General features: G+C 50.4%; 1 protein-coding gene and 1 long non-coding RNA gene across 5 annotated transcripts in view; one reads left to right on the plus strand and one right to left on the minus strand.

Annotated features, from left to right (window-relative positions):
* LOC147825463 (uncharacterized) overlaps positions 1-1,794 on the minus strand; it is a 74,548-nt gene extending 72,754 nt beyond the window's left edge. The window contains exon 1 of the long non-coding RNA XR_015441173.1: positions 1,615-1,794. This is a non-coding gene — a long non-coding RNA (uncharacterized LOC147825463). The remainder of the gene's footprint in view (positions 1-1,614) is intronic.
* On the plus strand, positions 900-25,065 carry Znf445 (zinc finger protein 445). Of its 4 annotated transcripts, none has more exons than XM_021257392.2 (7): positions 900-1,472; positions 14,648-15,239; positions 17,123-17,291; positions 17,591-17,685; positions 17,881-18,007; positions 18,498-18,608; positions 19,288-25,065. In XM_021257392.2, exons 2-7 carry the CDS (start codon positions 14,805-14,807, stop codon positions 21,444-21,446), a joined length of 3,096 nt encoding a protein of 1,031 aa, XP_021113051.2. In that variant the 5' UTR covers positions 900-1,472; positions 14,648-14,804; the 3' UTR covers positions 21,447-25,065. The 4 variants fall into 4 exon arrangements, with proteins under 4 accessions (XP_021113051.2, XP_004835126.2, XP_021113043.2 ...); XM_004835069.4 differs by lacking the exon at positions 900-1,472 and adding an exon at positions 1,922-2,043; XM_021257384.2 differs by lacking the exon at positions 900-1,472 and adding an exon at positions 1,932-2,043 and having other exon boundaries at positions 14,488-15,239.
* Positions 25,066-25,621: the final 556 nt, after the last annotated feature.

Below are 25,621 nucleotides of genomic sequence, written 5' to 3' on the forward strand. Positions count from 1 at the left end.
CTGGCGGAAGTAGTTCTCCAGAATCTTCCTACAACAAGGGGGGCTCTGTGCTGCCCTAGGTGAAGAATGCTGCTTTTATATAGACCACTCAAGAGTGGTCAAAGAATCTATGGCCAAAGTCAGAAAAGGTCTTGCTAAGCGAAAGCGAGAACGAGAGCAAAATCAAGGTTGGTTTGAATCTTGGTTCAATGCCTCCCCATGGTTGACCACTCTGATCTCTACCCTGCTGGGACCATTACTCATTTTGTTACTCCTGTTAACATTTGGACCTTACATACTTAACAGGCTGGTATCCTTCATCAGAGAACACATTAACACAGTACAGCTGATGGTACTTAGGTCCCAGTACCAACCAGTTTCTGAAGACCTAATAGAATTGACCCCCAGAGGCCCATGATTGGTCCTCTATAGCTTCATGAGAAGGGGGGAATGTGAGACCTAACTCCATTTTAAAATTTGACTCCATCTTAGAATAAGGCAGCAAAGTGGCCTTGACATAAATTCCACTTCACTGAAGTCAGCTATTCCCCTAGTCTCCTTTGTGCCCATAAAGTAATGATAAAATGTCCTTGCTGTGGGACAACAGATAAAAAAAGGACACAGCTCCTAACTCAATCCTCTGTCTGCCCAGAAAACAGACGCTCCCGGGCCCATTATCTATAGAACATTCTGTCAATGTGCTGATTGTTCCTTTTTCCCATAAAATCTACATGTAGCCACCCCTCAACCCCCCCCATGTACATCCCATACTTGCTAAATATCAACCAATCATGTAACTGCTAAATGGAAAATCCCCAAACCTTGCTGTAGCCACAATAAAAACCCTGCTGATTTGAAATTCGGGGCTCTCAATCCTGATCCACTGTGTCGATGACGGTTGAGTGCCCCTGCTCGAGCTTGAATAAACAACCCTCGTGTGTTTACATCGGAATCAGCTCCTTGGTGGTCTTTGGGGACTTCCACGATCTGGGCACAACAGTAGAACCCTAAGTGTGCTGTAATCCTAAAGTGTGCTGTGACTTTAAGAGTGCTGTAACCTAAATATAACACAATCATAAGAGTGATGTGTAACCATAAGATATGAAAGTAGAACCTTAAGCAGTATGGAACTGATAAGGGTGTGCCCTGAACTGGACAGGGTGTGCCCCGAAATGGACAGTGTGATAAGTCTGAACCAATACCACAAACACCCAGTTAGAATAGTATAAAAGGAGCTGAAGACCCCAAGCAAGTTGACGATCCGTCCCACTGACCAGTCGACCAGTCAATCTGATGATCTGACTACCGACCGAGACCTATGCACAGCTGATCCCACTGGGAGGAGCATCGCCTCCGACCAGATGAGACCAGAGGATGAGGCAAGCGGAGAGGCAGATAGCCTAGCGCCGACTCGACGCCCTTCGTCTAGGGATCGGACCCTCTGACCCTGCGGGAGGAAACGTCGTGCTCCCATAAGGACTTGCGCAGTACAGGTACAGGGACGTGGTAATTGGCAGACTTAATATTGTGTGATAATTGCATAGTGTGTGGTAATTGTATTGAAATGAATTATGACAATATAAGATAAGTATGTGAATTGCCATCTGAGTCTGAGTCCTCTTTTACCCACGGTACCTGTTCGCGACACCCGGAGGGGCAGGGCCAGGCCTCCCGCGCCTCTGGCACCGTGGCAACCGCGCGCCTGCCGGACCCAAGCCCAGGGTCGGCCCCTCCTGCAGAGGGGAACTCGGCGGGGTCCGGGCGCCGAGCGGGCGGGCGGGGCAGGAGCTGGGCCGGAGGAGCAGAGACGCCAGGCCTCTAGGGTCCTAGAGAGGCCGTGCAGGACCCTAGCGTCGGCGCGCGTGCGCGAGCCGCTGCCGAGGGGGTGGCGGGAGTCCCTGGCCACTGAGGGGGTGAGGCGAGAGCCCGGGCGAGAGGAGCCGAGACGCTAAGCCCCTCAGTTCCTAGAGCGGCCGTGCAGCGCAACGGCGGCGGCGCGCGTGCGCGACCTGGGCGGAAGAGTGCGGCGAGCGGTGGCGCGAGGCGGAGACCGGAGAGCAGTTGGTAGGGACGGCGGGGACGGGGTGGCCCCGATCTGGGCCGGGCTGGGTGGGAGGTGCCCGGCGCGCTGGTGGGACGCTCCTCACGCTGGGCCTGGCCGTGGGGATGCAGGCCCCGGGCGGTCCTCCGCGCCCGCGAGGCCGCTGGGTGAGTGGGCGGGAGGGAAAGGGCCGCAGCCGCCCGGCGACGCAGACGCACACTCGTGAGCACACTCCCGTGCTTGTGCAGGTGATTGATAAGCGATCACGCTGCTGCTGCTCAACAAACAGGTTCCTAGTATTGCGATGGGACAGAGAAGACGCAACACTGGCTGAACAGTACCTACACACGTTCCATTTTAACCATTGAAAAATCTCTGGCTCGGTGGCACTAGGTACGTTCGTGCTACTGCGCTTTAAAAACTGTAATCTGACCCTGCGGAATGCGTTTCTTTTTTTTAAAGTAGCTGTGGTGAGGAGCCTCGTGCATGCTGAGCTAGCTCTACCACTGAGCTACGTCCCGAAACCCATTCGTTCGTATTTGGGTTTAAATTGGTGCGGGTGTTTCCCTCAGTTGGCGGCTCCAGGAATCCCCGGACCTTGGCGGTCCGAGGACAGTTCAGTCGGCCCACCTCATTCACTCGAACAGTGAGACCACAAGCAAGCAAAGTGTTGATTTTAGGAAGCCAGGGAGTTATTGTAGAAGTAAGATGCACTTCTAGATGGAAGTGGCGCCGACCCCCTTGGTCCTGATTCCTTTTATTTTCCCCACTCTTCCTTCTTTTTAGGGTGCTACTCCATTCCTCTGTGTACTCATTAGGTGCCTTTCTTCTGCTTTTACTTGTGGATGTTACACCCAGTGAGAGAGAACCAACCAGAGACCGATACTAAATCCACACAGGAGTTTATTACCGGCCGGGACCCGAGCCGAGCATCGGACTCGAGCCTCCACTGGGGAGAGACAAACATGTTTTATACACCTTTGAGGCCAGTAGTTCCTAGGCCCCCCTATGGGATAAAACTAGTAAAGCAAACAAAAGGTACAGAAGCAGACCGTCCTGCTGTTAGAACATTAGTAAAACAATACTTGGTTAATTGTTATTTTTAAAGAGACTTTCTACAGGGAGGAGGTTTTTAAGCTTCCTCCTTCTGAGTTCATCTAAAGGGCAGCCAGGTGGGTCAAGCAGCAATATGGAGCCTGTCTTGCTAAGGAGGGTCCTTCATTCCCCACTGGTTCTTGTAACTTAATCAAATCTTTGATTCCTGTATTTACTCTTTGAATTTTTTTAAAATGTCTTTCAAAACCTCATAATTTTGTCTCAACACCATCAGTTTGACTGCATCAATCCTCTAACGTATTTAGTGAGAGCATTTATAATGCAAGGTCTCACGAGCAAAAGCCAGGAGTAAGATAACTAAGGGGCCTGCTACAGCAGAAACTAAGGTAGTTAACCATTGGCATAGAAGCAACAGGTTTTTTTCTAGGGCTACATATAACCTTCCTTGTTTTATGAACAGGAGGTCAAGTCCCCTTTGATTTTGCAGGACCATGTCAGCTAGGGAATCAACCTGGTTTTTGAAATCTGCAGATCGAGTCTTTCAGGTGACCCAAATCTCTGGCTACTTGGTGGGTTAGGGCTTTAAAATTTGTGTCCTGAAGGATCAGGGAGGAAGTTCCAATAGCCACTGACCCAGCTATTCCTAATCCCACCAGAATGGGCACCAAAACGGGGGCAGCCCATTTACTCCTATAGTGTTCAGTGGTTAATCCCAGATGTTCGTGGCCCCCTTTTTTGTTACAATACAAGACTTGTGGAACAACATACACGGTGACACAAAGTGGCAGATTGGGTAGACAAGACTGATTTGGAAATGTATTTAGTCAAGTCCTCAGTGCAGGCAAACCAAGCATATCAGGACCAGGTCTCCTGGCATGAAACCGTGGGGCTGGAACATCGCAAAGGGTTTTTCTTGAGCCTGTTGTATTGTAGCCTGGATCTCACTCTGAAGAATCTGCAAGGCTTGAAGAGAGTGAAGTAAAGAGACACAAGAACTCTGTGTTATCTGTTCAAGGTTTAACTTAGGGAGCAGTGGTGGTGACCTCCCATACAAGATTTTAAAAGGGGTAAACTTGTCACATATGCAGTACATCTAACTCTTAACAAGGCTAGAGAAAGCAGATTGGGTCACCTACCGCCAGTTTCTAGAACATATTTAGTCAGGGTTTCTTTCAGGGTTCTATCCTTTTCACTTGCCCTGAACTTTGTAGGCGATAGGCACAGTGTAACTTCCAATCGATATGTTGTGCCCTTGCCAACAATTTGGATATGTGTGTCGTGAAGGCAGGCCCATTGTTGGACCCCAGGTAACGAGGGATGCCAAATCGGGGAACTATCTCCTGGAACAAAACCTTAGTTACTATGTTGGCTGATTCTCCACGAGTGGGGAAAGCGTCTACCCAACCTGAGTAGGTGTCAGCCAATACCAGTAAATATTTGAACCTCTTGTTGGATTTTCTTTAGGTGAAATCAAGTTCCCAGTGTTCCCCTGGCTCTCTTCCCCGCAGTCGATTACCTTTGCTCCTTGGTCTCGCCTTGGAGTTTACCTGTGCACACACCTGACACCTGGAACTGATGTCCTGGACCATAGAGGTCAGTCCTGGGACTGAAAACTTAGAGCTCATTAGTCTTTTTAACTTTGATTCTCCCAGGTGAGTTAAGTGATGGAACTGATGAACAAGTTGTCGCCCCAGGGCTCAGGGGAGACACATTTGTTCGTTTGTCCCTTTCCACCAGCCTGAGTCCAGTTTTGTACCCCCTCACTTTTGGTTTTATTCTTTTTTTTATTCCAGGGTATATGTGGGTCTTTCCGGCAGGCAGCCAAAGGGTCAGATGGGCACAGTGTCTCTCGGCCCCACTGGTTCTCTGGCCGCTCCTTGGGCTGCATCATCGGGCTCTCGGTTGCTGCAGGCCTCCAAGCTGTCTCCTTTCTGGTGGCTTTTACAGTGAATAATGGCCAATGCCCTGGGTTCCCAGATTCCCTCCAATAAGGCCAGAATTTGTTCTTTATTTTTGATAGTTTTCCCTTCTGTGTTAATAGCCCTCTCTGTCTGTAGATGTCGCCATGCACATGGGCAGTGGGAATGCACACCGGCTGTCAGTGCGGATGTCTACAGCCTTGTCTCGACCTAACCTCAGGGCTTGAGTTAAAGCTATTAGTTCAGCCCTCTGTGCCGATGCCCCCCAGTTTAATGCCTGTGCTCAGTGGACCTGTCCTCCTGGACTGACTACAGCCCCCCCCCCCCATACCTGACTCAGTCTTCCATGAAGCTGTTTTCATCAGTGAAGAAGGTCTCATCCTGGGCTTTGCAGGGGAACATCAGTCAGATCTGGGCAGTTGGTGGTGGACGTTGTCAGTGTCCAGACAGTCATGGAGGGGCATGCGTACGAGTCGGAGTCCGGGAGTAAGGTGGCTGGATTGAGGGTCATTTCTCTGGTGAATTTGATGCATGGAGCATCCAGCAACAGGGCCTGGTACTGAGTCAGGCAGGTTTTGGAGTGCCATCATTCTGGGGCTCCTCTCAGCAACGTCTCCACCGCATGGGGTGCGGTGATGACCAGGTCTTGTCCCAGGCTGAACTTATCTGCCTTCTGGACCAGGAGGGTGGTGGCTGCAACTGCCCTCAAACAGGTAGACCATCCACTTGCCACAGGATCAAGTCTTTTAGACAGGTAGGCCACAGGTCTGTTTCAAGGCCCTAATGCCTGAGCTAGCACTCCTTTGGCTATGCCCCCTCATTCAGCCACAAACAACCAAAAGGGCTTGGTGACATCAGGTAGGGCCAGGGCTGGTGCTGACACTAAGGCTTTCTTTAAAGCCAAAAAGGCACTTTCTCCTTTTCTGTCCAGAGGGACTGTCTCTTGTGCCTAGAGTGCAGCAGTTGTGACTTTCCCCAGTGTTTTGGCTAGGACTTCCTTGGGGGCATCATGGTTATCATAAACTTTCTGGGCTATGTTCAGGAGTTTAGTCCTATTCTTTCCGTCAAATCCCTCCAATTTCTGTAATTTTTTTCCCCTAATATCTGTGGCCAACTGGGAAACAAAGGCCAAATTTAAAGCTGCTGCATTTTTGAGTTCCTCTGGGTCTATAGAAGTGAAAACTCTATAGGCTTCCAAGAGTCTCTCTAAAAACGCAGCCGGAGACTCTGTTTTTCCCTGGTGAACCTCACCTACCTTACTCAAATTAGTGGGCTTTCTGGCTGCTTCCTGGAGTCCCCCTAATAAGTGCTGGTGGTAGGTCCCCAGCCCTCTCTTACTGTCATCATCAATGGGGTCCCATTCGGGGTGTTGCAATGGAACTAGTGTTTCAGCCTTGTCCGAATGCCCCGGAGTTCCGGGAGTGATGCTGGGGTTTGGCCCCAGGGCCTCTTTGACTGCCTGTTGATAAATGCTGTCCTGTCCCTCAGTGGTGAACAGGATCTATAAAAGCTGCTGGCAATCATCCCAGGTTGGCTGATGGGTATGAAAAACAGACTCAAGAAGAGATTAATGCCTGAGGTTTTTCAGAGAAGGGGGGATTTTGATGTTTCCAATTATAAAGATCACCAGTTGTAAAAGGGACATAAATCAATCCTCCCCGGGCTCTGTCTGTTTTCAAGGAAAAAGGAAGAAGACAGGGCTGATGGACCGTAGTCCTGTCCCGATGGAGTGCCAAAGGTTGATCGGGACCTGTGGGGCCCCAACTCCTGTGACCACATTTCAAACCTTGAGAGCAATGTGCACAGAATAAATTCCCACTGGGGGCCAACTGACTCCGAAACTTGGCCATTCTGATTGGCACAGAGTTTGCAATTTGCCTTTAGAAAATTTTATGCCATATTCATCTTCTCTGTGGAATAAATTTTTTTGAAGTTATTCAAAACACAATCAAGTGGAGTTCCTTCCATGGACTGTGAGCAATCCATAATTTTAGCCTGTGAAAATGCAAAAGGCACACAGAGCAAGCAGAGAGACAGACAAAAAACAAACTTTGGCCAAGTAAAACCTCTGGGGCCTGAATGGATCTGGACCCCACCCAGGGAGTCACTCTTCTGAAGACTCTGACCCAGTTGAGTCTGCTTGCAGTCGCGAAGAGACTCTAGATAGGGGAACCTGTGCCACATCTGGCTTCCTTTTATCTACCCACAGTGCACTAAGAATCATTCGATTCTTCTAGAGGCTTTCCCAATAAACTCCTGTGGGTTGGTTGATCGGCGATAGGGCCTGACTGGGACCGGCCTACCCAGAGCCCTGCAATACCGTCAGGGTGGCTTCTCCTTCCACAGACCGGTGTCCAGAGGGGCCAAACACCACCGATGTCTGATCCTGGTCTCTCCTAAAAAGAAAATAATGCTCTAAGATAACAAGCTCCAGAGCAGCTGGCTATCTCTCTGGGGCCTCCAAATATGTTGCACCCAGTGAGAGAGAACCAACCAGAGACCGACATTAAATCCACACAGGAGTTTATTACCAGCCGGGACCTGAGCTGAGCATCGGACTCGAGCCCCGACTGGGGGTTGACAAACATGTTTTATACACCTTTGAGGCCAATAGTTTCTAGGCCCCCCTATGGGATAGAACTAGTAAAGCAAGCAAAAGGTTCAGAAGCGGAACGTCCTGCTGTTAGAACATTTGTCAAACAATAATTGTTATTTCTAAAGAGACTTTCTAAAAGGAGGAGGTTTATAAGCTGCCACCTTCTGAGTTCATCTAAAGGGCAGGCAGGTGGGTCAAGCAGCAATATGGAGTCTGTCTTGCTAATTAGGGTCCTTCAGTGGACTGTAGGGAACAGGGAAAGGGGACATTACTAGAACCTCTGCAGTAAGTCCTCGTTTCCTGGGAGCCACGGCAGCACAAGGCGAATTACAGGAAAGATAGAAAAATGAGACTGAGAAGAAGCTGAGCTTTGGGTCTGATCAGTGCTGCTCAGGACGACAAAGATGAAAGCGCCCCCCCCCCCCAGTTTATCGCACCTTTTATTCAGTACATCAGGAGAAACAAATGTAACAAATGACTTGCAGAGAGTTGGGTACATCTTGTGTAAACAAGATGTAACAATCCAAGAACAAGGAGGAACTGAGTAGATGTCCGTTCCTCCCAGGATGTCTTCAGCTGGTGTAATCTTGTCCTGGAGAATCACAGCTTCACCCGATCATTGAGGTCTCAGTTGTGACCGGAGGCCAAAATGGAGTTATGTCTCGGAATTCCATAGCTGGGCTGTAGGTAGGAGAATTAGGCTAATCATATGATTTTACCCTGAAATTATGTAGCATTGCTCCTGACAGTGGACTGCACATGTCTTCCCATCATGCATCTGTTTTTAATCAGATTCATGAACTTCAGTGCCTAGGTGTGACATGCTCATGATCGTATAATTAAGAGTTTTTAAGGTAGAGTCGGGTCCGCTGTGCAGGCGTGGACAGTCCTTGGTTACCCTTTGTGGTTAGTTTGTGGTTGCCTCTTCGCTGTGTGTACCTTTCTGATTGGCTGTGATCTATGTCCCAACACAAGACAGGGTGTTTTTAAAAGTCCTCACCCCTCTTCCACGCTCATGCCTATCTGCTGCCTTCGAAGTTATGGCGACACTCCTAGTACATTGTTTTCCGAGGATAATAAAGACATCACATTATTGGTTTATTTCCCATAACACATGTACATACTATTGAATTACAACATTTTAAAATGGTTAAAATCATATAATTATATGGGAAGGTTGTATGTATTTTATCATATTGTAATCACAACATGTAAATGCTCAAGTGATGTTTGTGGAGAAAAATAGGAAAATCTCTTAGGGTGGTTGTCTTTCAAGATGAAAGAACCAATGTACAGAATGCAGTTTTTAAACAGAGCTCTAGCCTTCAGCTGCTGTAATGTGTCTGTGCAGGCTGTCTGTATATACAAGGACTAAAGAATTAGGCTGCCTTTGTATGTTTTCTTAATGCCAAAGAAAGATAAATCTTGGCTGAAAAAATATAATAAACCCCTTCTTACTGTATGTCGAAAAGATGGGAACAGTTTAGGATAAACCTCACTTTAAAAGAAACATGCTGGCAAGATGTGGTGGCACACTACTAAAAATAAGCTGATAGAGGTCTTGTGAGCTTTCCTATGACTTGTCAGGTAAATTGTTATGCTTTCTACAAGAAATTCCTTGTTTTACTTTATTATATAAAGCTGTTTTCAAGATGTCTGTCACTATGTCATCTACCATGTACTGTATGTAGTATCTGTCTCACCCTGGACTCCTGAAGGCAGTGCTGTGTGTCTGCTCCTGTGAGAGGTACATAGTAGGTACTCAGTGTTAGCCTAATGACACCGGGAATCCAAACTGGGAGAAGAAAAATTGATGGTACTTAATAGCCCTTTATTAGACCTTATTGCCAAGTTAGTCCTTAACACCCCAAATGAAAATAAGTCACAAAAATATTAATGATGATCAAACTCTTTTATTTACTTTTTTTTTTGAGAAAGGATTTCACTAAGTTGCCCAGGCTGCCTCTGCCTCCCAAGTACTGGAATTACAGGTGTGTGCACCATTACACCTGGCTCTATTTCTTTAAATTTTTTTTTTTTTTGGCACTGGGGGTCAAATTCAGGATCTTGTGCTTTCGAGACAGGCATGGCACCACTGAGCTAAACCCTGGCCCCAGCCTTTTTTCTTTTAAAATAGTTGTATCATGAATAATTATGGACTTACCAAAGCTTCAAAAAATTATGTAGAGTTCTCTTGTACCTTTGACCTAGTTTGCTTATAGATAGTATCCTACATGATCATAATATACTCATCAAAATTAAATTTACATTAAAAAATTAAATTTATATTGGTACAATACTGTTAATTAAACTTTAGTTTGTTCAAAGTTTATCAGTTTTTCTCTGATGTCCTTTTTCTGTCTAGGACCCATTCCAATGCCTTTGTTACATTTGTTGCGTTTCCTTGATCATCTTCAGTCTGTGACAAGTCAGTCTTTCTGTGCCCTCAGAACCTTGACAGTTTGAAAGAATTTTGTTATCTGTAATATTAGAATATCTCATTTGATTCTGTGTGTTGTTTTCTTGGGCTTTGACTGAGAGTGAAGTTAATGTGTCTTATTTCTCACCTTAAAGTTACTCTCTCTCCTTTTGTTACCAAGGTACTTAAGTAAGTAGGAGAAGATAGGGTGGGACTCAGCATTCAAGTACTCTCTTTGTCCTCAGCTTTCACCTCCTAACTAGCATTCATTGCTCAGCTTCTGCAGCAGTGAGTGCTGTGTTCTTTTCCCTCTTTTCCTTCTGTTTCCTATTAGAAGATTTTGTGAGGAAGAGTTCTCCCCTTCGCCCTTGATTTATTTACTCAATCAGTGTTAGCTTGTGCGTGTTTGTTCTTTGCTTTTTTTTTGGTACGGGGGATAGAATTCTGATGGAACTCAGGTCCTTCTGCTTGCAAGGCAGGTGGCGGAACCCCTGAGCTAAATCCCCGGCCATTCTTTGCTTTTGTTTTGTTTTCCTGAGACTGTAGTTCTGGCTGTTCTTAGCCCAGGCTGACCTTGAACTTACATGATCTTCCTGCCTCAGCCTTTGGAGTGCTGGGGTTACCGTGCACCCTCACACCTCCACGCCTTGGGGTGTTTATTCTTGGACTAAAATGCAGTGCTGTTTATTTTGTTGCTTAAGTTACTCTAGCTGCAGGCATTAGGCATGCTGTAAGTTGGCTCCTGTGTCCCCTTGACATTGTTCCATCATTTTTGAGTACTTTGCTATTTTTCTGCTACTGCAGAACACTCATATTTTTCTTGCCCCAGCTTGGTATCAACTACTTCTCCGAGGAGGGCTAGTTTCTTTCATCGGAGAATGGTATTTGGAGACTGAGTTTGGGGCACTTTACATACAAGCTTATTATTTATTTATTTGTTTGTTTATTTATATTTGGTACCGGGGATTGAACTCGGGTCCTTGCGCTTGCGCAGCAGGCAGCGAAACCACTGAGCTAAATCCTCATTCCAAGCTTATTATTTTTAATTGATAAGTTAATAGAAATCTTGTTTTATGGTTTTAAGTATGTACCAAAAGCAATGCTCAGTGGTTAATATCTGAGAAAGTTGTTCGCTGATTATCAGTTTATAAAATAAACCCTGTGTTCCCTCACACTGGTAGGAAAACACAGAAATAAGAGATGAGTTAGTGGGGCTTTCAGAAGAAGAGTGGAGAAACAAAACTACATCTCCCATGAGGTGACAGAACAGAGAACAAAGACGGGCACCTTGGAAGACGCCAAGGCCTTGCCTTGGAAGTTCCATGTTGTCTTCAAAGCCGTGTTCTTACTGGGGTGGGTTAAGATTAAAGCCCTGGGATGGGTCCCTGAGAACCAGCCTGGGTGTTCACAGTTGTAGCATAACTGCCACAGCTTTATAAGTGGAGATTTTCCCCCGTTCCCTCTTCCACATAGCACCAGGGTAACTTGAATTCTTGTTCCCAGGCCTTGGTCCTCCATGTTTGGCTCAGAATAAACAATTTCAGGGCCGGAGATTTAGCTCAGTGGTTCCACCACCTGCCTCATAAGCGCAAGGACCCGAGTTTGATCCCTGGTACCAAAAAAGAAAAAGAAAAGAATAAACGACTTCTGACTTCCTGTAAAGCAGAGTTATTATCTGGTGTGGACAGTTCAGTCTGCCAGAGGTGGGACTCAGACTGCCTGATGCTCAAGCAGTCAGTGCTGGCAGCGGGCTGAGGAGAGCAAGAGGTGGGGCGGGCCCGTCTTCTTCCTCTGATGCAGACAGGCTCCCCTCTCCCGCCCACTGGGCCAGGTTGGGTCACAGACTGATGTGTTCTTACAGCCATAATGTGCCTCTCACAGTATCCTCACTCTTCCTTCTCGGGCCCTTTTTTTTGGTACTGGGGATCGAACTTGGGACCTTGCACTTACGAGGCAGGCGACGGAACCACTGAGCTAAATCCCTGGCCCCTGGTGTCTTTTTTTTTTTATTTAAACTTTGTTTTTTGAAACCGTCTTTGATGTTGCCAGGAAGGCCTCAAATTCTTCTGTAAAGGGATCCTCCTGTCTCAGCCTCCTACGTAGCTGGGACTACAAGCATGCACCACTGCACTTGGCCTCTTTTATTGTCTTAAGAAATCCTTTTTTTAACCTTGTGATTCTTATTCTTTCTCTTTTTATTCTTTTTCCATTTTGTTTAACTAGAATTCTTTGTGTGTGATTGTATTATTTTTATTTGCCTTGCCAGTTGTCCCAACAAAGCACTGAATGGTGTTTTTACCCACTGGTCTGTAGTGGTGCCCTGTTAGTCAGCTTTGCCTTGCTGTAACAAGGTACCTGTGTGTCCTGCTTACAAGGAAGAAGTTTCTTTGGCCTCACAGTTTGGGAGCTCGTAGTTACTTGTGGCCCCGTGGCTTGTGGGCCCCGTGGGGAGGCAGCATGTCACGGCAGGGAGCGGCCAGGTCGAAGAAGCTGCTTCACTCATGGTGGTGGCTGGGAAGCAAGAGAGGCTGAGGTGGTCTCCCTGGCCTCACTTCCACTGGGCCCTGCACGGGCTCAGGACCAGGCCTGACACACGAGTCCCATTGGGGCCACCCAGTGTCCAAACCATAGCCTCCCAAGTTCTCCAGCTCACTCCTTTTTCCTGGCTGGTTTTTGTTGTTGTTGTTGTTGTTGTTGTTGTTTGTTTTTTTGATTCAAGGGCTGGGGATTTGCCTCAGTGGCACTGGGCCTGCCTGGCAAATACAAGGTCCTGAGTTCGATTTCCGGTACCAAAAAAAAAAAGGCATTTTTTTGAGACAAGGTCTCGCCATGTAGTGCAGGCTGGCCTATAACTCATGGCAATCCTCCTGCCTCAGCCTCCCAAGAGTGGGACTACAGGCGTGCGTGCTGCCATGCCTGGCTTTTCTGGCTCTTTTGACCCCATTGGTCTCCTGGGTATCCAAGGGACTTTTAGGATCAGCTTGTCTGTTGCTCTGAAGTCATCTGATTTTCTGACAGGGATTGTGTTGAATCTGTAGGTCACCTTGGGCCATCTTGATCCCTTGTCATGGATTCTTTCCGTTTAATTTCTTTTAACAATGTTTCATAGTTTTCAAAGTGTACATTTACACATCTTTTGTGAAATTGTATTGTTTCTCACACTGTTGCGAATGGTGATGTGGCCTGTGGCACAAGCTTCTTTCCTAGATGTGAAGAGACAGGCATTTGGAGAAAGCCTAAAGTGTGCCCTTGGGTTCTTCCCTAAACATGGCTCCTGCCCGTTCCACAGCACGAGGCCAGAGCTCTGAGCAGTGATGCACTCTGCCAGCTCCATGCTGCAGCTGGAGCGAGGTCTGACTTAGCTCAGGTTCTGTGCTCTTTCTGTTAAACTCTGCCATCTCCTAAAAGTGGCTGGACCCTTAGACACCTTTGTTATGCTAAATCTGAAAAGGAAACATGAGAAGTTAGTGAGAAACTGGCTGGATTGGTAGTTTTCAGATTATTATTATTATTATTATTATTTTCTCATTTGGAATTGTACCTTTACATAATGCATCTTGGTTCTTATTTTTTCCCCATTCCTAGCCCTCCCTTCACACCCTCCACCCTTCCCTATTTACAAAGACTTTATTTCCATTTTTTCAAATTATTATTTTTAAACCATCGGTGCCCACAATAAAATCAGGGATCCCAATCAATATTTCATTTTATTTTTGAATTGCTTAAAAATTTAAAATATTGTATTACAGTATTAGTAAATCACATTTGATATTTTAAAAGTCTGATGAGCAGATTTGTGAGGGCTCTTTTTGGGGTTTTTTTGGGTATTGGGGATTGAACTCAGGACCTTGCGCTTGTGAGGCAGGCACTGCGCCTCTGAGCTAAATCCCTGGCTCTTTCTAGTTTTTAGTATTTCTTTGAGCTATATAGTCTTAGTGGTAATTGCTGGACTGTATTATAAGCCTTGAAATTAGGTAGATTCATGCCTTCCATTTTTTTTTTTCAAAATTATTTTAGCTATTGTGATTGCTTTTCCAACCTACATTGTAGCATAATCTTTATATCTGCTAAAAATGTCTTTTTCTTTCTTTCTTTTTTTTTTTTTTTTTGGTACCGGGGATTGAACTTGGGACTTCCCGCTTGCAAGGCAGGTGGCAGAACCACTGAGCTAAATTTCCCGGCCCTAAAAATGTCTTTTTCTTAATTTTGTTTCAGTGCTAGGGATTAAATCCTGGGCCTTGGGCACTCTGGACAGTTGCTCTACTTCTGAGCCACACCTCCAGTCCCCCAAAAAGTCTGAGATGGGTAGGAATTGCATGACACTAGGTCACCCTAGGGAGGACTGGGAGCTTTACTGAGTCAAGTCTTCCAGTACATGAATCTGGGCTGTCTGTTTATTTAGACCTTGGACTTTTTTCATCAGCGTTTTGTGGTTTTAGCTGCATACAAGTTTTTCTGTGTCCTGATGTTTTCCTAGCTCGCCTCCATGGAGCCCTGGTCGCTCGGTGCCAGCCGTCCATCTGAGAGTGCTTCCTCCACCACGTGCCCGGCTGATCCATCCAGAGGTGGCCGGGCATCACAGCAGGGTGTGACTGCACCTTGTGTGATGGGCATCATTTCCTTCTCCTCCTGGACAGGGATGTTGGTGACTTCAGTGTCTCGCCAGTGACATGTGGCGTCCCCACAGATGGCAGTGTACAGTGTGGTGCTGAGAAGATACCCAGAGGAGTCGGCAGTGCTCTGGCAACGGCACAGACCTGGTTTGCACACAGCGAGGTAGACTGAGCAGGAGCGATGCCCCCAGGCCGGTGGTACGGGGTCCCTGCGGCGCAGGCCCAGGCTCCCAGGGAGCGAGGGCGCCTCCTAACTGTGAAGAAGGAGGAAGAAGAGGAGGATGAAGGCTGTGCCTCGGTGCACACCGCCAGGCCACAGACACTCAACCGCCCGGGCCAGGAGCTCTTCCGCCAGCTCTTCAGGCAGCTTCGCTACCACGAGTCTTCCAGTGCCCTGGAGACGCTGGGCCGGCTCCGGGAGCTCTGTCGCTGGTGGCTGAGGCCGGATATTCTCTCGAAGGCCCAGATCCTGGAGCTGCTGGTGCTGGAGCAGTTCCTGAGCATCCTGCCAGGGGAGCTCCGGACCTGGGTGCAGCTGTACCAGCCTGAGAGTGCCGAGGAGGCCGTGGTGGTGCTGGAGGAGCTGCAGCGGGATCTGGGCGGCTCACGGCAGAGGGTAAGTGTGAGCAGGGCAGTGCCCAGCGGGTGCTGCCGCCTGCAGCTTGGGCTGCAGGGAGCCCTCCGTTTCTCATTGTGGGGGCCCTGAGCCATGGACCTTCCCAGAGGAGCCCCAGCCCCAGCACAGGTCAGCAGTGTCCGTAAGTCACAGTGGCCGCAGTGTGCAGAGCCCTCTCCCTGTGTCTGACCGGGCAGAGGGGCACTTAGGGCAGCAGTCCAGGCTTCAGGGCAGAGCTGCAGAAGCACAGGCTCTCTGTGCCTGTGTGGGGGTCCACCCTGGCTGGGAGGGTGGGAGACTTCAGGGTCACTGGCCAGGCTGCCGTGCCTCCCAGAATCACAGGTTATCGAGGAGAACATGCAGAGGTGGTCTGACTGAGAGAATTTGCCCAGGAACATTTGAGTGCCCAGTGTGTGGCCAGTACTGGCCCTGGTGCTGGGGCAGAGCAGATGGCCCAGGCCTGGCCGCGGAGCAGCACTGGCCACTCTCTGCATTCCTCCTGCCCCTTCTGCGGCACACAGGAAGCTGGCCCACTGTCTTGCGAGTTGTTTATTAAAGAGTATTTATTTACTGTTTTCTTCAGCCTTCCTTCAGGTTTTATTTATGTAAAAATATGTGTATTTGTAAAAATATGCCTGTGTAAATCATGCGTAAGTGAAAGGTGCTCTTAAGAGCTTTGACGTACTGGCTCCCCAAATTTCTTCCAAAAGTTCAGTCGAGTAAAGTATCTGAACATGTCCTCCCAGCAGCAAATAGTAATAAATCAGTATAAAGCATGACTGCACAAAAAAACGAACATTGTTCAGCATTGAGGGTATTTTTAAAAACTAAAAGAGCATTTTTTTCACCAAAACAACGAGCTGTTCAGAAGGTCTAATCATTTATACAGTGAAATACACAGCAGCCCCCAAATGGCTTGGTTCTATCTGGCACATTTGGGGCTAGCAATAAGTTTTCCAAGTCCATGAAAACATTGTCAGTGAGCAGGAGCGGCCTCCCCTGTTGTAAGTCAGCTAGAGAGCAGGTGGTGGAGGCCAAGAGGAAACCCCCAGTTCTGCAAAAGGAACAGAGGCGCTTTAAGGTGCAAAGGGAACCCCGGGCTTCTGAAAGGATCCCCACAGCCTAAAACACCAGGGTCTGAGAAAGCGTGTCCTTGGGTGTTTGCCTGGTTCCCCCACTCTTCTGTGGTTGGCCTTCTGGAGGGCTTGGCTGCAGCAGTCCTTCCTCTTTAGCCCTCAGCCGGGTCAGGAGTTCTGGGCCCGTGGCTAAGATTTGTCGTGTCAGTTGAATAAGGTCTTGGTGGGGCTGCACTGCCTTGGAGACTGCAGCCCTTTGAAGTCCCAGGGCAAAAGCCTGGATGGGTGTTGTCTGCTCTTTTGTGCCTGAGACTCTTCCAGGGTTCCCCAGCCAACCTCAGAGTCAGCCCCACCCACTGCATGTGTTACTCTTCCTTCTGGAGTGCAGTCGGGAGCTCATGCAGGGCCTGTGAGGCCGCAGTGCTTTCATTGCCTAGGGCAGTGCTCGGCAGTGGCTACTGCAGGCCTGGGTCTCTGCTGTCTGTCAGGAGCTGATCCCTTCTTCATTTCTCAGTTCTGGGCCTGGGGAGGGGACGAGAGGTGGCAGGGAGGGTCACTGTGGCATCTGGAGACTGACTGTGGAGCTACTGGTGACTCCCCAGCTTATCCTTAGGTGAAGTGGGGACCCCAGACCCCCTGGCTAGGCTAGGAGGCCTCCGAGCGCTGCCCCTGGCACTGTGCCCTCTGCTTGGAGGTGGCGGGGCTGGCCTGCTGCTCCTGGGCCTCTGCCCTGTAGACTGCAGTGTGGCCTCTTCTCTGAGTTCAGTGTCGGGCCCCACAGGGTCTTCTCACATTTTCTTCTCACAGAACCCCGGCCTTGACCCGAGCCCGGCTGTGCACTGGATGGGCACTGCGGCCCTGCAGCCTCCGCAGACCTGGCCCCCTGTGTCCCCGCTCGGGAGCGGCTCTGCTCCGGGACCCCAGCTGGAGCCTCCCTGTGCAGTAGGAGTGCGTGACTGCCTGGCTGGGCCACCCGGTACTCGCTGCCTAGCTACGGCCCTGGCCTTCTGCCACCTCCCACCTCTGAGTGTCGTCTTGTCACTGTCCTTCCCTCACGAGAGTCTCCCTGTCCCCAGCTCAGTGTTCTTCCATACCCTTCTGTGACCTGTGTCTGCTGACGCCCCCTCCAGTGCATCCCACTCCTTGGCCCCAAGAGACGCGAGGACCTAGCTGTCACTGGGGAGTTTCCCAGAGTCCTCGAGGACTGGGGCGGAGTGGGCTTCTGGGGGTGTCCAGGCCAGCAGCTCTTTCAAGGCTCTCGCTCTTCCTCTTCAGATCCTCCTGCTGCCCTGGTGCCTTCCCTTTCCCAGAGAGAGGGGAGCCCAGGAGACCAGGCCACAGCCACACGGTCCCTGATGCCAGAGCCACAGGTAAGCCGCAGGTGGGCCCTGCAGCCCTGCTGAGTCTGAGCTCGCCTGTCCTGGGCGTCTCCGCCACCATCCCCGAGACCACACTTCCCTGAGTGGCCATGGCCCTGCACTTTGGCTGGATCTGCCCTCAGTCCACCTAGAGCCCCCCCCCCCATGCCGCCCGGGAGGTGGGGACCAGCGCCCGTGTTTCTGTAGGAGGCTGCGACTTTCAAGGATGTGGAGGTGACTTTCTCCCAGGATGAGTGGGGCTGCCTGGACTCGACCCAGAGGAACCTGTACAGGGATGTGATGCTGGAGAACTATGGGAACGCGGCTTCTCTGGGTGAGTCCTCGACACCCCGGGCTATGGACACCTGGCTTTGGCCTTCTTGGTGTTAACTGCACGGAAGGCAGCCTAAACTCTGTTGACTCTGGCTCAGTAACTACTGACAAGGTCACTGCATTTGTCACCACACTGTTCCCTTCTGCAAAATGGAGATAATTATGCCTGCCTTGCTGGGTCATTGTAAACATTAAAGGTGTCTCAAGTTCCTGGTCATTTAAAAAATGTTGGCATTGCAAAAATGTGGGCTGACCTAACCAAGTGCAAAGTCATGGCTCCCAGCGCTGGCAGCCCCAGCAGCCCTTGTGTCTGTGACTTCTCAGCCCCTGCTTTCTGGGTCTGCTTAGGGTTATTAGAAATGGCTGTCTGGGCTTGTGCCCTCCCTTTCTCCACTTGTCTTCCTGGCCTGTCCCTACCAGGACCTAAGGCGGAAGATCCTAGAGACGTTCTGTGTGACCTGTCTGCCTCCCACCCCTTCTCTTCTCTGCAGCGATCTCCTGCTCCAAACCTGCCCTCATCTCTTGGTTGGAAGCAAGGGAGCCCTGGGGCCTGGATGTCCAGACAGCTCAGACTAAGCGGCTTCCAGGTTCCGGCCCTACAGGTGAGTCCAGGAGCTGGCCAGGCCCTGCCCTCCCTCCGCCCACCCTTCTGTCTAGTAATCACAGGGACTGCTCCATCATCGCTGGCCAGGAGGAGGGCTTTTAGCAGTGCTGCTAGGGGCTCTGGCCCCAGGCCTCTCCCCTGTGTGCTGGCCTAGGACAGCTGTTTGTGTCTGAGCCTGTCCCTTCCCCGGTGACCCTCTCACTGAAGGCTTCACTGTCCTCTTCTCTGCTTGTGGATTCTCCTCAGTCCTGTGCCCGCTTTTCCCGGGCCCCTTGCACACCCTGTCCTGTTCCTTTTCTCTGACTTCCTTCTGCACTAGGCTCGGTCTCCAGTCCTTTCATCCAGCTGCTCCCCAGAGCCCCAGCTCTTGGCGTGGAGCTCCCTTCTGTGAGCTCCTGTGCCTAAGTGCGGCTCCCCTCTCTTGCTAGTTTACTCCTCACAGCCCTTTGCATTTTCCTGCTCACCTCTAGCTGCTGTATCCATCATTTCCCCCTTCCCTTTTGTCTAGAGTCCCTTCGGTGTTTTGCCTTGGCTTTGACTGCTTTGGAAAGGCATTGGCAGTCTGCCAGGAGCCTTACTACCCTTACTACAGATCATGGTGTTTTGTGGCCATTTTTGCTTTCTCCAGTTCCAAGTGTGGGAAGAGAGTACATTCTCTGGTGTTTAATTTTTATCAGGAGGTGAGGTCCAGATGAAGACGAACAAATTGGTCTTCAAGCAAGAACCTGTGGAAGATGCAGATATAGAAGATCCTGTGGCAGCCAGGTGTCCTGTGACAAGTGTCCCAGAGGGGGCAGGGCCCAGAAAGTCTTTGGAACAGCAGAGCTGGCTAATGAAGCACTATGTGAGATTTAAGAAGGAAGAGTCTGATTTCAGTCCCACAGCAGGGACAGAATTGGAAGCATCAGGAAGAAGTGACACTCCTGACCTAAAACATGTTGTGTATTTGAGAGTTTCCAGGAAAAAGCGATCCCGGATACAAGGCCGTGACAGACACTTGAGGAAAAGTTCGCACCATTATGACTATAAGAAACGAGGAAAGGGGCACAGACATGCGGTGGGGAGCTTCAGCCTCCATCAGAGGATTCATGCTGGGCTGGCAGGGAGCGAAAAGGAAGCCTGTGGGAAGGGCTTCGGGCTCGGTGCTGCTCACCCCCATGAGCAAGGTCTGTTCCCAGTGGGGACGTCATACAGGTGCCAGGACTGTGGGAGGACCTTCAGACGGAGCTCCCATCTCGAGTACCACCAGAGACTTCACAGCCAGGAGAAGCCGTTCAAGTGCAGGGTGTGTGAGAAAGCCTTCAGGTGGAGCTCTAACTGCATACGGCACGAGAAGATTCACACTGGAGTGAAGCCGTACAAGTGTGGTTCATGTGACAAAGCGTTCCAGCGTATGTCAGCCTACCGCCTGCACCAGGAGACCCACACCAAGCAGAAAGTGGAGTCGAATCAGTGTGAGGAAGCCCTCACCTATGCCTCAGAGCTGGATCCTCATTTGAGAGACCAGACTGGGGAGAAGCCCTTTGACTGCAGCCAGTGTAGGAAATCCTTCCACTGTAAGTCCTACGTCCTTGAACATCAGCGGATCCACACGCAGGAGAAACCTTATAAATGTGCCCGCTGCAGGAAGACCTTCCGGTGGAGGTCCAACTTCACCCGTCACGTGAGGCTGCACCAGGACGAGGAGGAGTTCTGCGCACCGGGTCCCTGTCAGGACAATGACAGCCAGAAGGACTTCCATCAGCTGCAGGGGCCCGGGCCCCCTATCGTGGAGAACACTTTTCTGTGTCAGCAGTGTGGGAAAACTTTTACTCAAAAGAAAACCCTCCTCGAGCACCAGAGAATCCACACAGGCGAGACGCCGTACCAGTGTAGCGAATGTGGGAAAAGGTTCACCTATAGGTCAGCCTTCGCTGTTCACAAGAAAAAGCATGCCATTAAAAGAAAACCGGAGGGCAGCCCGTCCTTCAGTCAGAACAGTGCGCTCCAAGTTCCACAGAGCAGTCGCCCCCCAGAGGAGCCTCACAAGTGTAGCCAGTGTGGCAAGGCCTTCCGCAATCACTCCTTCCTCCTCATCCACCAGAGAGTTCACACCAGGGAGAAGCCTTACAAGTGCCGGGAGTGTGGAAAGGCCTTCAGGTGGAGCTCCAATCTGTACCGGCACCAGAGGAGGCACTCCGTGCACCGACAGCACGAGGACCATCAAAGGGATGCGCCTCCACATCTGTCACGGAAAGCCCTCACTGATCAGAAACCTTTCTGGTGCCAAGAATGTGGGAAAAGCTTCACACGTAAAAGGAGTCTCTTAGATCATAAGGGAATCCACAGTGGAGAGAAGCGCTATAAATGCAATGTGTGTGGGAAGTCTTATGATCGAAATTACCGTCTTGTTAATCATCAGAGAATCCACACGTCAGAGAGAGCTTTCAAATACCAGTGGACCGCGAAAGAGTTCCTTGGGAGACACATGCTTTCCGTCCACCAGAGAAAACACCCCCGAGTCACGCAGTCAGAATGTAGCTCGTCAGGGTTGTCATCCTTTCAGGACACAGGGCTGAGTGTCCAGGAACTGAAACCAAGTGAAGAGAAGCCTCGAGAAGATGCTGAGGAACCTTGTGACCAGCGCTCAGTGTTCACGGGACTCCAGGACACGCGCCCTGGGAATAAGTGCCACAGATGTAGCATATGTGGGAAAGCTTTTAGCAAGGGGTCCCTGCTCATCAACCACAAGAGATTTCATACTCGAGAGAGGCCCTTCAAGTGCAGGGTGTGTGGGAAGACCTTCAGATGGTCTTCAAATTTGGCTCGGCACATGAAAAACCATATTCGAGAGTAGCCGGGGGCCTGCCACTCACAGTGGGGTGGGTGAGGGTCCTGACCACCCCGCTGAAGAGCCCCCTGCCATTACAAGGGCCCAGTCCTTTCTGTTTAGGGAGCTGATGGCAGGGAATCCTGAGAATAAAAGCTCAGGGAGTTCCCTGCCTACCTGCCAGGAAGCAATACTGGGAACAGCAGCAGCAGCAACATGTTCTTTGGGGCCCAGGTAGAGCCCCAGGCCCCAGGAGCAGTCTTGCAGATAGCCCAGGCTTCCCTTGGCCAGGTCTCCGTTATCAGCTAAGGACAAGACCGCTGCCCTTTGGGATTGGACAGCGCGTGTGTGGCCTGCTGGCTGCAGCTGTTGCCGAGGGGCTCGTGGAGCCTCGGTTTCTCTCTAGGTTTGGCTTGTGGTGGTGCCTACGCTGTTGTTGTTAAAAGCAAGCGTGTCAAGAGCCAGTCTTCCCCAGTGTCTCCTGAGGAGCGCTGGCTGGGCCTCAGCGTCACAGCAGGCTCTCTGCTGCTGCTGAGGCATAGAGGTGTCTCTGCAGGGGGGGCGCGGAGAGTGGAGCGGACTGGTGGCCTCGGTTACTCAGAATGGAGCTCCACCAGGACCTGTCACCATCTCCACCCCCCAGGGCCACACGGGCAGCAGACCACCTGCCCCATGTCGGGCACCAGTGTGAGTTGAGCCCTGTAGGGGCCAGTACAGCGAAAGTCCTGCTGTCTCTGCCTTCACATAAACATGAGAGTGGTGTCCTGGGTCATGCGCTGGGGACAGAGTAGGGAAGAGTGCAGGAGCGCTGGACTGGGGGCTGATGTTCAGTCGGCTGCCGGGAGGGGCTGGATAGAGGGGAGATTGGAGCAAACACTGGGAGGAGGTAGGGATTTGCGGTACGATCACTGGGAGAGCTCCGGGCAGAAGAGCAGGGCAGAGGATGCCTTGGCTGGCATCCCAGGGCACAGCAGGGAGGCCCCGGGGTAGAGTGGAGTGGGCCAGGCCACGTTAGTGCTGTGGGTCACCTCAGGGCAGCAAGCTTCAGGGCCCTTCTGGGGTCTGCGTGGGCTTACTGCAGACGGGGCCTCAGGAGACGGTGAGGCGGAGACGTCCCTGCGGTCCCCTCTGCGGCCAGCTCGCCTGCATGGCACTCTGCGCTATGCCCTGACTGCTCTGTAGGCTTCGCCTGAGGATGGGAACAGCTGCTGTAGGGCTGTGCCTCTGCCCGCTTGTGTTGAAGCAGAAACCGAGGTCTGCCTCGGTGGCGCTGGCGCAGGGGACTGATGCTTCTCAGGTGCATGTGAGCACTGAATTCTGGAGACTCGGGGCTCGGGTGTGCAGGGCGGTGTCAGCGGTGGAGCGGTCTCAGGCTGCTTTGCTGAGCTGGGAGCTGGCCCCTGGGAAGGGCGCGAGGTAGTGTGCCCTGTGCCGAGTCCTCTTGTCCTCGTGGGACTGCCACGCACAGGCGAGCATGAAGGCTGTGCGACCCGACGGCTGGAGCAGGCATCTCCTCTCCGCGAAATGCTGTGGTTTCAACTTTGTCATCTTAGATGGCCCTGCCGTCCTCTTGCCTGTCTACAGTGGAACCAAATGGCCCTTCACTGGCAAGGTGTCCAAAGTTGGCACTGAACATGGTTGGGCAGCAGCCAGGGTCCCGTGTGCTTCTGGCCAGGTCAGGAGACCCTCGGAGTCTTCGGGTCTGGGTTCTGGCTTGTCCCTTTCCCAAGCCAGTGGTCTTGGGGAGCCGGGGAACCTTGGCAGTGGTTTCCTCCTGTGTGCCTGTGACTGGCCTGGCTCCCTGAGGGGAGTGAGGTATTGATTCTGGGCCCAGAGCCCTCACAGAGTTGCTGCTCCCCTGTCAACTGGTGCTCTGGCCAGAAATAGCCTTTTCCTGTTTCCAGTTCCACTCCCCACCCCTGTGCCACCTGCTTCCTCATGAAGTTCCAGTTCCAACAGGTGCTTTTAGGGCATTTTTATAGAATGAACTCTTATTTTTATATATTCCAGTCCAATTTAAAAATACACAAAATACATGAAGTCAAAATCAACAGATCCTTGTATGCTGAAGTATTCTGTAGGATTGTGCTGGTGTCGTCTGCTCAGTACGTCTTAGTTCTGTAAGTGACATTATTACAGAAATACCAATAAAAGCCTGCCCTTGGGTGTAACCACTGAACATGTTGGTGTGCGCAGTGCTGGCTTTGACTTCACCTCCACACCTCTGGCCCCTGTCCTGTCCTGCCTTCTCCATCGCCTTTGCCCACAGGCCATGGCCCCATCCTGAGAGCTCCTCCCCAGCCCTCTCCTCTGCACCCTGTTCTGCTAGGTGGTGTCGGCTTTCTAGGTATGCCCGTCACTGCAGCATGGCCAGGTGCTCTGATGCCAGGCTTGGGTACTTGCCATGTAGTGGAGATTTTTGCCCAAAGTGTTTGCTCTAAAGGACTTGAGATCTGGATATTTCAGCCAAGTTTGGAATGCAGTGTTTCAAAGGGGCCCCCGAGTGAAATGCTGACTGGACGCCACTGCTCATCACATGCCTGCTGGTTGGAAGCCTGCTGTGATGGCTTTGAGCTACAGGACTCCTGTTGACATTTCTGTTTTATCTCAGCCATGGATCTCCAGGTGCCCCAGGCTGCCCTGGAGGGCATGCAGGTTTCCCTCCTGGCCTGCCTGCTCTCTGCTGCTTGGAGAACAGGTTGGGGTGGGGAGGCCTAGATGGGCCAGGACTGCCCCAGCGTGGAGTGGCTGTCACCTGTGCAGTGTGGTCAGCCCCACCCTTGGGGACAGATCGTCAGACCAGACAAAGATACTGTAGAGAAGAAAGCAGGAGACAACGCAGGACAACGCAGAACAACGCAGACAATCTCATAAGTCAGTGAATTCTTGAAAGCCCAACTGGCTGGCTAAGTGTGTGGAACAACTGGAATTCACCCTGCTTTGTGTCCCAAGCAGTGTGCAAAGGCTTGTGAAGTCATGAGCACTCACTCCACTGTGCAGTCCCCTCCGGATTCATCCCGGTGAACTCCATGTGAGGAAAGAAAAGTCTGCTCACGTGAGCACTGTTCAGGCAGGATTGGGAGAAATGTGCATGCCATCAACAGAACAGGTGAACGGGTGTGTTTTGTCTCGGTCTTGGGTTTTGGGACTTCCCGAAGTGGATTAGGGTTGCAGCTTTCAGTAGAGAAATTTGCTGGAGCTGAACACAGTGCCCTTTACCTGAAGGCCAGCTTGTGTACCCGTGGGCCCCGCTCCTGCTGACTGGTGTCTTCCTGCACTGTAATAGGGTGGGGTAGTTAATGGTGCATGTGAGGTGCTTAGAATAGTGTCTGGCATGTGAGTGTTCTTGGTATACAGGAGACAGAAGTACTGCTTTGCACCACATTTTCTGTGGATTCAAATGATAGGAAATGAGAGTGTAAAGTTGTCCACTGGAGTGAAGTGAGAAAGCTGCTGCTCTGCTCCCTGAGGCTGGAGAGGCCAGCGGGGTCAGGGTGGGTTCGCAGAGGCTTCACTTGTTTTTGTTTGTTGTCTTTTCTTTCTAAAACTTGATGGAAATGCACCAGAATGCTAAGATTTAACATACTATTCTGGTGGGTTCTTTTCAACTCCTTCAACATATATCAAAATAAAACATTTTAAAAGATGGGGTCTGGTATCTTTTTTTTTTTGGTACTGGGGATCAAACGGAACCTTGCACTTGCGAGGCAGGCAGCAGAACCACTGAGCTAAATCCTCAGCTGGCGTCTTATGATTACATAAAAATCCCAACTCTGCCAGTTACAACTTAGAGGAAGCCATTTGATGCTTTTTTTTTCCATTAAGTTTATTGGTACATTTTAGGTATACAGTAGTTACAGTCATCATTGGGATCTTGTACCTGTACATGATGCATCTTGGTTCTTATTTTTTCCCCATTCCCTGTGCTCCCTTCTCTATTTACAAAGACTTTGTTTCATTTTTTTCCTTTCCCTTTCCTTTCCCCTACCCCTCCCACTTCCCCTACTCCTTTAGACCTTTTCCTATTTCACATTATCAATTATACATTTTGATCCTTATTTACACTTTTAGTTTCTCACACCAGAGAAACTCTTCGATATTTACACGTGTGTCCTGTTTATTTCACTTAAAGGTATGGGGTCAATGTGCATCCATTTAGCTATAAATGTCTAGTATCTCATTCTTATGGCTGAGTGGTACTC

Source organism: Heterocephalus glaber, unplaced genomic scaffold, assembly GCF_053883595.1.
Source record: "Heterocephalus glaber isolate CG9 unplaced genomic scaffold, H.glaber_assembly_v1.0 deba00001504, whole genome shotgun sequence".
NCBI lineage: Eukaryota > Metazoa > Chordata > Mammalia > Rodentia > Bathyergidae > Heterocephalus > Heterocephalus glaber.